The sequence below is a fragment of the Diadema antillarum genome, unplaced genomic scaffold, assembly GCF_040938485.1.
Source record: "Diadema antillarum isolate AM-2024a unplaced genomic scaffold, OU_Dant_1.0 seq00002340_RagTag, whole genome shotgun sequence".
Classification (NCBI taxonomy): Eukaryota; Metazoa; Echinodermata; class Echinoidea; order Diadematoida; family Diadematidae; genus Diadema; species Diadema antillarum.
Window position 1 is genome coordinate 153,163 of NW_027272955.1, and position 12,302 is coordinate 165,464.

General features: G+C 42.2%; 1 protein-coding gene across 1 annotated transcript; it reads right to left on the reverse strand.

The window, feature by feature from the left end:
• Nucleotides 1-2,145: 2,145 nt before the first annotated feature.
• LOC139714611 (uncharacterized) lies at nucleotides 2,146-11,543 on the reverse strand. Its single transcript, XM_071626292.1, has 4 exons — nucleotides 11,335-11,543; nucleotides 4,467-4,570; nucleotides 3,441-3,629; nucleotides 2,146-2,557 (listed from the first exon to the last, which is right to left on the reverse strand). The coding sequence occupies exons 1-4, from the start codon at nucleotides 11,541-11,543 to the stop codon at nucleotides 2,439-2,441; spliced, it is 621 nt and encodes a 206-aa protein (XP_071482393.1). The 3' UTR covers nucleotides 2,146-2,438.
• Between the last annotated feature and the right edge of the window lie 759 nt (nucleotides 11,544-12,302).

Genomic DNA, 12,302 nt, shown 5'->3' on the forward strand with positions numbered 1-12,302 from the left:
CATCCCTGATTTCTGACACTACCTGTTGTCCAATCAGGAAAGAGAACCAAGCAGGAGGGGACCACATGCTCTGTTCTACATGCCATGCGTCAACAAAATCTACACAACTAACCACGGAGCCGCCGTTCACACACTGCACGCAAGCAGTTTTGAAAGCTCACATGGCACACGTGTGTGTATGGTTGTGCACGTCAGAGTACTACATACATCTGTATACGCTACATGTTTCGCAATTTGCAGAAGTCACGCCCACACTGTCAATCACACAAGTTCCATGGCTTCCCGTGTGCCAAGATTTACACACACAAATCGTTGTGTGTTACAGCCATGTCTCCGTGCTTCGACGAGTACTGAGTAGTTCACGGAATGTTGTGTATGTACGTAAAATGTACACTATACCTGCATATAGGGTGCCTACCTGGGTGAATGCCCAACATGCGAAATGGAGCTGCTGCACACGTAAGTTGCAGAGCAGGAAAAAGGTGGATGGTTAGTTGTTTTCGTCCTTTTTTTCGGTGTTTTATTCGTCGCGCATTCGAGGCGCTCAGTCAAGAAAAGGAACCTTGTTGTATCCGATCAGATTGCTTATGTTTTTCCTTTATCATGATACACAGAAAATTACCTCGTTATAACCGGAATCTCGTTATAACCGAAGCGCTCTGCCATAGATTAACACGCAAAGGAAAACAGGACCAGCAAGATCACCTCGTTATAAGCAGTACCTCGTTATATCCGAACTCGTTATAACGGGGTTTCACTGTATTAGTGAGTTGGCCCCTACCCATTGGTGGTACAGCAATAAGGTGATAAGGCGAGAAGATTGCAAAGAGCTATATTGTTGAGTGGTTACGTGGCCGCTGACAATTACCCCCTTTCCTCTATTAATCCCCTCCCCCTGCCCTACACCTTGCATCGATGCTGTGTTTGTAAGTCCTGCAACGGAAACTATATATACGAATGTTTACATGCCGAGTTGAATTTTGTGTCTTCAGCGCCAAATTAACAAGAGGATTAGCAGTATGAAATTGGCGTAATATTTTTTTTTTTGATTTGTTGTTGTTTAGCTAAATTAATTTATGGCAATGTGGCAGATGAGTCAGTGAGTGCACTGACCAATCCCCTCGCGTCTTTACAGACCGGACACAAGCCCAGCCTACCCCCTGCCGCTGGTCGCCCCAGACCAGGGCGGGTGAGCTGGTTGAGAGTAGGGTGGTTAGATTCATATATGAATATTGAAGAGGAAGTTATTACATGCCCTCTTCACCCATAAAAAAATTCAAATGGAAGTGTAGAATCTCTAATATGAACAACAGAGAGTAGTCACATTTGTAGTTTTGAATATTTACTATGCATGCGAACATCAAAAGGTAAGTTCTCGTTAAATCCTACTAGTATACATCAAACTGCTACAGGTATATTTCACTACATACCTCATTTGATGAATCCTAGAGTCTGATTGGCTGACATCGGGATCATAAATGAAATAATTGCCCATAGTCTCATAGGACCCGAACTGCCCCCATAGCACTAAACGGCCCCATAGCACTAAACTACTCTCTGTTTACTACATACACGGTACATACGCGGAAATGTGTACATGTACTATAAACACTTGGCTTCCATAGCACAAGAGGTGACTCATGTATGATGTGATCACAGTGTAAACGTCTATGGCAGCATCTGATGTGTGAATTGGCGAGCATGACTGCAATAAACCAAGTAAATTGATTGCAATAAACCAAGTAAAATTTTCTTTAATTCTATTGAGTACAAAAACAGATATAGACTGCTTTTAATTTGGGGCATAGTTAATATTATTGCCCCTCAGGATCTTAACAGGCTTACTTCATATCTGGGAGGGAAATCTCACAAATTTGTTCTCAACACAATTTAACTGCAACACAAAATGCTGCCAGCCAATTTGTACATTGATTACAAATCTGTTGATACTATCTTGTACGATCCCAACCACAAAGTTCATATCCACAATCACAAATCACAGACATCCATATCAAGTAAGTCGACAGGATTGCAGGAAACCAAAGCAATATATTGTTGATGTAATTTGGGACAGGTCTTCCACACAGTACAAAATAGGAAGAACTATTCCAAAGTCTAACCCCAAAGCATTATTCGTTGGCCCTGTTTATGTTCTTATTCAAGACATAAAATATTGTGTAAAGAGATATGCTGAAACTTTATGGTGGAAAGTCAAGCTCCAATTAGATTAAAAAAAAGATAAATGTTGAACACCTCTGAGTACATCCCTCTTCCAGTTAAGAGCGACATTCCAGTATGGTGCCATATCGTTTCTGATGAAGGCAAGATTAAGGTTTGTGCTCTCATACAGCAAACTGTAAAACTTCTCTGTTATGCATTTTACAAACTTGGCCTTGCTTGTCCCATTGGTATGCAAAGGGTGCAGTTGAGGTCGGAGGTCATCTTGCCTGCTGCTGCCTGGAGAGGGCCTCCTCCGCCAGGCGTATCTTGTCCTCCAGGAGGGATGGGTCTTGCATGGTGCGGGTCAGCTGGGCGTCCTGCATCTCCAAGAGCATCCCTGAAATGAAAGTTGAAGAGTATGTACAGGTCATCTAGGACTACAGGAAGAATTTGTTCTGAAGAGGTGTTTGTCAAGATGAAGGCAAATATTTCAATAAAGACTGGATTTATCTCTGATGAGTCATAAGTTAGCATTACAAGTTATGAGTAGGGCCTATTCAACACTGCCTCATGTAGGCATCTCAAGTGAAGCAAACTTGGTAAAAGACTGGATGATTTGCATGTTATGGTGCTGTCATTCGCTGCTTACACAAAATGTCACTGGTCAGATTTATATGGAGCTGCCATAACCTAACGTTATTACTCATAGCTGGCAAACATTGATGACAGACGTACCCAAAGTGCCTCCAACTTTAAAATATGGAAATGTGATGGGAAAGCTAAGAAAATGAGCACTGCGCTCGTACCCACAAGATGCCTTGTGGTTAGGACGTGCATAGCTCAATGATAAGGGTAGTGTAGGGCACCCAGCAATGCCATGTACCAGATGTCAGTGGGCTGATGTGATGCAACATGGTTTTAAAACAAGCTTGTGGTTGGGCGTAACTCCTGCAAGCAATGAATTACCTCTGGTGTTAAAATTAAAATCTGCCAGCCAGTTTTGGTTTGCATGAGACAAGGATCAGGATGTTATCATTGTGTGTAGCTTGTTGCTAACTTCCTACAAGTTCTATATTTAATGATAAGCATCACGTGAATGTAACTACTGATGCATTTCCTTAAAATAAACATATTTTCAATACATCAATCAAGTTGGAACAAAGGTAGAATGATTCTCCACATTGTATACCACATTTTCCTCCTTAACAAAAAAAAAAAAAAAGGAGAAAAAAAAAAGATCGTCACTCACAGAGTGCAACCGTTATTCAGAGGAATTGTACCTGTAATTTTTGCAGCTGAATCCGCATCATATCGACCAGCGACTATCCTGTAGAGTTTCTCTCCAAGTTCTTCCCTCTGGCCGCCGTCTGCTCGTAGCGTTGCCATGGCTTTCTGCACGGCACCCCGAAGGTCCGGCGGAGAGGAGAGCAGGTGGCGGATGAGGGGAACATCCAGCTCTAGGAGCATGCCTGGACAATGACAAGAACTCTGATTGATAATGAATTTGCATTTTTTATTAGATATCATGTAACAACTTTGTCATGTGGATCCATGCAATAATGACAGTAATGTTTGTTTGTAATCAAACATTGTAAGTACTAGCATTCAAAGTCAACAACAGAAAGACCTGCAATTCTATCGGTTCTAGACTAACAAGATTTACTCCTGATTTTCTCTACACATTTGCTTGGGGGATATCTCAAAACTGTGTTTCTCAGCCAGTGGGGCGTGACGTCTTCCAAAAATAAAAAATAAATAAATAAGAAAAGGATTTACATTTGATCTAACTCGGTCTCAAAAGACTTTGGAGGAGCCAAAGTGGGCCTCAGGTTAACAGAATATTGAGAAGCATGGCCTGAAAGGACATACTTTAATTCAAATTTCTTACCTGCTGAAGTAAGTATACGCGATTGTTCTCTCAATGCCAGAGAGACAGCTGAAACACATCTATGAATTGATTTTACATTTTGTTGGCTGGACACCAAGGAGGTATCATGCATACAAAGGTTCATGCTTCTCAATTGACTAAGAATGTGAAAATACACACATTTCATGTGACATTTTTCACATCTCATTGTCTCATCTCTCACTAATTCTTGTTGTTACTTTGCTTTTTATAGTTTTTACGCCATTAGGTTGACATTTTCAAATCCAGTCAACAAGTGTTATGTGCTATGGAAATCAACATCCGCTGTCTTGGTTAAAAAAAAAAAATGCATTTCTCAGTGAAGACAAGACATAACAAAACAAAACAAAACAAAATTATGATGCTACTTTATCAAAAATTCTCCCTTTACCATACCCACCTGTTATTTTTGCACACTGGATGGGCTCTATTTCAGAAATTAGGGAATACAGTTCTTCTCCATACTTCTCCCTGTCACCACCACCACCACAGATGTTGTCTTGTCTGGAGAAAACGAACACCACTTGGTTACTTTTGACGTTGAATATATCTTCTGATGACGATCTGAATCATTATCACAGACCAACAGGGCACTGTTTCTTTGTCACATTAAAAGCACTGCAAAGTTTCTCAGTAAGGATTTCCAGACATGAAATTCAAGGCACAGGTAGCCAAGTGAAGTAATGTAAACATGCTAAGGTTCACTAAAGAATATTTTTCTCAATTTACATTTTAGTCCTCCATTGACAGAGCCTAGCAATTGTAAATAAAAAGGTCTTATGTCTGCCAGCCCAGCAGAAGGGCATTAGCATGAAATTTTGACCCCCAAATAGAATTTTGGTATGCGACATAATTTGACAGTGTGGTAAATGGAAATATGCGGTATGTTATTGTTGCATCAATGCGTTGAGGCGCGTTGTGTCCATGCCAATGGCGCAGTGTGCGTGTGGTTGGCATGGGCACAACGCAACTTTTATTTTTCATGTGAATATAATGACGCAGATTTGATTGATTCTTGATTCTTCACTTTGACCTTTCACTTGAGAGAGAATGAATGGTATACTAATGTATTCTCTACGAGCTCTGCTATGTTGAATAGTTAATAGGCCTGTATCTGTTATTCACTCTGTATTCGACATGTAGCTGAGTATAGTGCGGAGTTTAGACTGTCTGTTTGATTTGCTCAATAAATCATTGCAATTTCAACTCATGGAGACTGTCAGCGTCATCATTAACCCGGCTTACAACAAATGGTGTCAGGAGTGGGATGATGACAGCCTGGCGGATTGCGACGTTCTGACGGTTCATCGAGTTGAAGAACCCTGATCAACGAATAACAGCCTCGAGTATGACGGAAGAACGATCCACGTTTCGCTCCGAGGAGACCTGCTGTTTTGACGACACTTTGGTAGCGGACAGGAGTATGCAGGAGTGATCTTGATGGTCTACGTTGATCAGCCCTGGTAGAGCAGCACTACTCTGTGAGGCAGCTTCAAGATGATCAGGCTTGTCGATGGCGGGCTGGAGACTGGAGCTGATGGTGAGTCGCGGGTTTGCTGTGGACGTCGGAGTGCTGGCGTGCGTCGGGGGCGGCTGAACATCGATCGGGATGCGACGGTTGGAGCTGCGATGGCATAGAATCTCACGCACTGAACAAGTATTTGATAACTGAAATAATGGATGATGCTGAACTTAATTAACCGATTGGACTTAATGCAGATTTTGACCTATGATGCCATTTGGGCATTACGTTTCATGTTTGAAAATGACGTGTCTTATAATTGGTCAGTTTAACTGCGTCTTTAGTCATGTGTGAACAGTTTGTTTATAAGGACGTGCAAAGTGATAATTGCTCTTCGTCATCATATCGACAGGCAATAGGGTTGTGTATAAATCTCGCTCTAGACCATGCTCAGATTGAAAAGTTTAGTGGGTATTGTGAAGATGGCACTGAAACACCTTTTTCTAACTGGATGGAAGGATTCAATTTTATTATTGAACCTTTCCATTTCAGTGATGAGGAGAAGGCTTGGGTTTTGGTGAGCAACCTTACGGGGCCAGCAAAAGAGGAAATTCTTTATTGTCTGTCTGACGAGAAGCGGAGGAGTTTCACAGAGATTGTAAAAGCTCTCCGTCTGTGTTTTAGTCGAGAGAATTCTCACTATTTGCGATGCTTGTTCTATAATCGTGTTCAACATGATAGTGAAGACTTGGCAGACTTCAGTAGGGCTCTCATGCGTCTTTATGCAAAATTGGTAGATGCTGCAGACGATGAGAAGGAAGCTGCGGCTCTGAGGCAGCTTAGAGACGGAGCTCTGTCCAGTTGATTTATCAGTGGAACACGGGATGAGAGGGAACGTCTTTTGTTGAGGCGTTTGCACATGAAAAATCGGGGATGCCGATTTGAAGTGCTTAGGAGAGAAGCACTGTTAGTTCTCCGTGAAGACTGTATGCTAGAGGGAGATGGGCTGAAAACTGGGAGTGCTGATGCTGGAACACAAGGAGTGTTCACTGACCCGGTTGCTCAGCAGCTAGATCTTTCCTTAGATACAGCTGGACAGGAGAAGGAGGATGTCATATCTCTTTTGGATGGGGGATCGCAGATTCTGGGTTGCGTTGATGTAGATGAGGGTGGTGCAGAAATTGATGCTGGGGGACATGGACATGAGTCATGTGATGAACAGGTTGATGCTAAGGATTTAGATGCTGGGGTGCTTCTAATTGCAAAACCTGTAGGAGAGGGTACCGAGAGGGGTCCCGAATTATCACATGAAGGTCAGGATGTCCAGAAGCATGCAAAAGTGCAGCCACTAAGCACTCACGTAGCGCCAAAGGAGCGATCAATTCCAAAAGGGGAGAATATTAAATTTTCTCATGGTGACATTGTTGTCAATGATTTAACAACAAGGGAGGCATGCATACCTATCTGTAACGTGTGGAAACATGGATGTCATGTTCAGGGAACGGTATGGGGGCCCTGGGAGTCAAATTGGAGACCGGATTTGGGGTTGGTCGCTGCAGGTTAGAAATCCGCTGTCCGTTCATGGAATTTGTTATGAGTTGATTCGCTTACAGTGTATACGTTCATGACTGCAGCTGAAACTTGTGTACCATCTCAAGTAGCAATGGAATTAGACCCAACTATGCGCATTTAGAAATGCAATATCGATGCGAGAAACCAATGGTTGTTTTGATATGTGATTGATAAGAAGTTTTTAATGAGATATTGGAATAGTGATAAGAAAGTATTTGAAATCACTACTACATGGAAAAATGAAGGAACTAAACTATTATTTTCATTGTTTTGTTGGAAGCTGAACAACATGGCATTCTGACAATATTTAGTGGTTGTTCAGTGATTCAGGAACATTTGATAATGAGATATAGTTGGTCGAGAATTCATGCTTTGAATGATCCCTTAATTTGTGTGAAGTTCCACAGAAAAGGTCCAAGTTCCACAGAAAGGTCCATCACCATACCCATCAATAGGACACCTACATATCCACAGGACAGGAGTAGCAAAGCAACTACTCCAACTTGACCCTTCCAAGGCAAGTGGTCCAGACCAGATTCCTCCCCAGCTCCTAAAGATCATTGCCCATGAGATTGCCCCTGCTCTCTCCTTTGTCTTCCAGCAGAGCTACAACTGTGGCTTAGTCCCACCCCAGTGGAAAGAGGCATTAGTTACCCCAGTCTACAAATCAGGTGACCGGAGTGATCCTTCCAACTACCGCCCCATTTCACTCACCTGTATATGCTGTAAAGTCATGGAGCACATTGTACTCAGTCATGTATCGAAGCATCTAGCAAGAAATGACATCCTCACTGATGCTCAACATGGCTTTCGCCAAGGGCTTTCTACAACCACCCAACTCTCGTCAGCAGTACATGATTGGTCCTCTACCTTACAAAAACGCAGCCAGATTGATGTAGTCTTCTTGGACTTCCAGAAGGCATTCGATCGTGTGCCACACCAACGCCTGCGTACGAAACTCCAGTACTATGGAATCTCAGGAGACTCTCTCAACTGGGTCATGTCCTTTCTCAGTGAAAGGAAGCAAGCCGTGGTAATTGATGGTACACAATCCTCATGGAGAGCTGTACCATCAGGAGTCCCCCAGGGATCTGTGATTGGCCCGACTCTCTTCCTTTTGTACATAAATGACATACAAGATGATATCCAATCCTCCATCCGGTTGTTTGCGGACGACTGTGTTGTCTACCGTGAGATTGTGACTGATGATGACTTTCACTTACTACAGCAAGACCTTCAACTACTATCGGCCTGGTCCCAAAACTGGCTCATGAACTTCAACGTGAAGAAATGCGGCATCCTCTCAATAACCCGCAAACGCACTCCCAGTATTTATCAGTACCTCCTTTCCAATCAAGTAATTCCCAGAGTCAACGAGTACAAGTACCTAGGTGTGACGGTTACGGCTGACCTTCGGTGGAACAAGCACTGCCAGACCATCAGGCACAAGGCAAGCCAAACCCTGGGACTCATCCGCAGAACCCTGTCTCCATGTACTAAAGAAGTAAAGGCCAGAGCCTACACTGCACTGGTCCGTCCACAACTAGAATACGCCTCTGCAGTGTGGAATCCTTTCACTTTTATTAATATCAACTCACTCGAGCAAGTACAAAAGTCTGCAGCCCGTTTTGTCCTATGTGATTACAGCCCAACATCATCTTCCACAGCCCTAGTAACAGCACTCGGATGGGATAGCCTTCACTCTCGCCGCCTTCTTGCACAATGCACACTTTTTCACAAAATCCAACATCACCTGGTTGCCATGCCCCTCCCACCCGATATCACCCCAGCTAACTACATTGGAAGACAAGATCACCAACTCAAATACACAATCCCTAGATCCACCATTGACTCCCACAAGTATTCATTCTACCCAAGAGCCATAAGACTATGGAATCGCCTGCCGGGACCCATAGTAAGCACCGCCAACCCAACATTATTCCAAGGAGCTGCTTTGCCCATCCTCAGGGCAATGCAGCCTCCTGCTGGATCAGCCACTGTGTAAGAGGATCGACGCTGTTTTTACTCGCACTGAGCACCTATACTCACATTTTATTGTATGATAGTGAGACATCTGTACATACACTGAATGACACCCCCTCATGACACACAGTTCGAGTTCATCCCAGTATAGCTTCATGTACAAGCTGCTTCAAGGGATTACTACATCAAGGTATCAAGGTATCAAGGTAAGTTTTGTAAATGAGCAAATCGCTGACTGTGACGATATGACAAATAAAGCGGGGAAGCTTATTTTTGTTAGTGAATTCTAACATTCTGTGACTTCACTTTGTTTCAACTGTGAATTTCGTGGTATGTGTTATATTGATTCATTGAGAAATACATTACTTTTAGGAAATCGATTATTATCATACGGGTCGTATGATATAATCGCGGGGAAGTTGTTGTGTTGTATGCATTTGGCATGTGTATTAAGAGACTTGTCTATATATTGCGTCTTGATAAATTTGAACTATACACATTGATGTATACAATGTATAGAACATGTTCTGTTACGGCATGTTTGACGGGTTTTTATGCATTGTTTTCTCGGATATTCTTTACATAACTGACAATGTGGGACCGCTGAGTTCTACATCGAAACAGAACTGAAGAAAATTGTAACATATTGATGTGTTATTCTCTTGGCGAGGAACATTTATGCCATGTATCAAATATGAGTTTGTATGATTTACTGTAAATTTGGAAGATTCAAGAGTTTCAGCTCTTGGCAGATTTCATGTATAAAGTTCAATTTTGTAGTATTTCAACGTTTGTATATTTGACTGGAAAAGCGGGGAACACACACTTTCCTGAAGTATATTTTGTATTCTGTGCTGTTAATCCGCTCTTATATGGAATTGCTGTAAAGTGTAATGATTTGACATGAAGAGCGGGGAATTTTTTGTTATGTATTATTATGTATAATGTTATGAAAATGATATGATGTAATTGGGATTATATAACCCATGGTTGTGTTATATAATCGCGGGGAAGTTTGTGGTAAATGGAAATATGCGGTATGTTATTGTTGCGTCAATGCGTTGAGGCGCGTTGTGTCCATGCCAATGGCGCAGTGTGCGTGTGGTTGGCATGGGCACAACGCAACTTTTATTTTTCATGTGAATATAATGACGCAGATTTGATTGATTCTTGATTCTTCACTTTGACCTTTCACTTGAGAGAGAATGAATGGTATACTAATGTATTCTCTACGAGCTCTGCTATGTTGAATAGTTAATAGGCCTGTATCTGTTATTCACTCTGTATTCGACATGTAGCTGAGGATAGTGCGGAGTTTAGACTGTCTGTTTGATTTGCTCAATAAATCATTGCAATTTCAACTCATGGAGACTGTCAGCGTCATCATTAACCCGGCTTACAACAACAGTTTAGAAAGCTGTTTTATATAATGTAATATCATTGATTTGTGATTTTTTTTGAGCACTCAAGCCTTAGTTAAGGCTCTTCTGCCAGGCAAGTGACAAATTTACATAAAAGTTGTAATACATCCATACCAACCGCCTGAATATGAATATCTGATGTGTTGGATGTACTCAAGAATACCACAATCTATCTTAAAGGGGCCGTGATATCCAAATGCATGTTGATTTGTGTTGATTTATGATACCAATGTACCCTCAACATCACTTTTGCAGAGAAATGAATATCTAGAAACATTCCATATATTTTCAACGATTTTTTCGATCATGTATTTTCAAAAGCTTGTTTTTCTGTATTCAAAACAGCAATACTGTAGAGCATACCATTTGCTTGAAAGTTTGAGAACTATATTTCAACAATGTAACAATTGTAACGTTTATTTGCACTGTCACAGCCTCTAGAAAAGATTCATTGAATGTTTTTCTTTGGAAGTGAGTGGTAACGTAAGTTTCAAGCAAGAAAATTGAGGTTGTGAATCAATGTTCTCCTGACCTACAACACCACTGTACTTAAAGTTTCTTTTGTTAGAAAAATATTTCTGAAGTTCATGGCTTCCTTTCAGAAAGTTAACAATACATGTATATCAAATAACTTTTAATTTCAGCATTTTGATTTTTGCATAATTTGAGCCAATATACTGGGATGGGCCTTACAGCATAACTGTACAGTTTAAATGTCAAATAGGTTCACAATTTCAGTGTATTATTTTGTTCCTTATATTGCATTGTAAATAGATAGGTCAGGGACTTTTGAACCATTCTACTCTCTGTTCATACGTAATGCAACTCACTCCTGCATGACCCGAAGAGCGCCCTCTATCCTCCGCCGGAGGAGGGAGTCGTCCTCCAGCATCTTCATGATGTCCTCGTTCTCTGCCTCCAGCAGCATCCCCGTGATGCGGTCCGCCTTCTCAGGGTGGAGCTCCGTCACCTTGGAGAAGAGATGCTCCCCCAGTACCTGCTTGGTGTCCAGAAGCTGCAGTCTGCCCGACCCAGGCATGTTCAGTCTTGTCTCTCGGTCGAGTCAGTCTCACTCTGAGCAGGAGCAAAATGATGAGAATAAAATTCAATTGCATCTTTTAGGTTTACAGTGACACTGCACTGCTGATTTATAATCAGGAGGTGAATGAGTTGCATGATAAAACTCAACTAAACCGCCCGGAGCGCTCCTTCTTCACAGTTTATACTGCAGCCAAACGCTTGGCGTGTTCAGGCTGCAGGGGCGGATCCAGGAATTCCGTAAAGAGGGGGCGTGTTTACAAAAATAAAGGGGGGGGGGGGCGCACGCACCCCTCCCCCCATTTTTTTCTTTTTATTTCTTTTGTTTCAACAAAAAATAAAGGGGGGGCGTGCGCCGGTTGCTGTCCTCCCTGGATCCTCCCCTGGGCTGGTAGCAGTTCGTATCTGATATGATATCGCATTCCATCATTTAATTCTCCCATTCAAACAGTTAAGTTTCTACTTCTAGTTTTAATAGTTATTATAAACGATATGCATATAAAATGTAGTCAGCCGATACACGTATGATTAGTAAGACTGCTGCATGACCACGATCATCCATTGACCAGCCAGGCAAAAGATCGGTCTGTATCGACTGGTCGTCTGGGGATACGTTCCGCGGCCGGAGACTGCGTCTGGCTTCACTGAATCCCCAGGAGAGTGATGATGTTTAAGAAAAAAAAGACTTCTCCAGACAGACAGATCTCTCTGTCTAACGTTAGATCATACAGTAATAAAGCAATCCTGGGGATGGGGGGGG

What these genes read in the sequence shown, in the direction of transcription:
- LOC139714611 (XM_071626292.1), bottom strand. Translation starts at nt 11,543, where the DNA reads ATGCCTGGGTCGGGCAGACTGCAGCTTCTGGACACCAAGCAGGTACTG. An exon ending in CCAGTGTGCAAAAATAACAG is followed by an intron (nt 3,630 to 4,466) that starts GTGGGTATGGTA and finishes GTCATTGTCCAG; the next exon opens with GCATGCTCCTAGAGCTGGAT. An exon ending in TTCAGCTGCAAAAATTACAG is followed by an intron (nt 2,558 to 3,440) that starts GTACAATTCCTC and finishes CTTTCATTTCAG; the next exon opens with GGATGCTCTTGGAGATGCAG.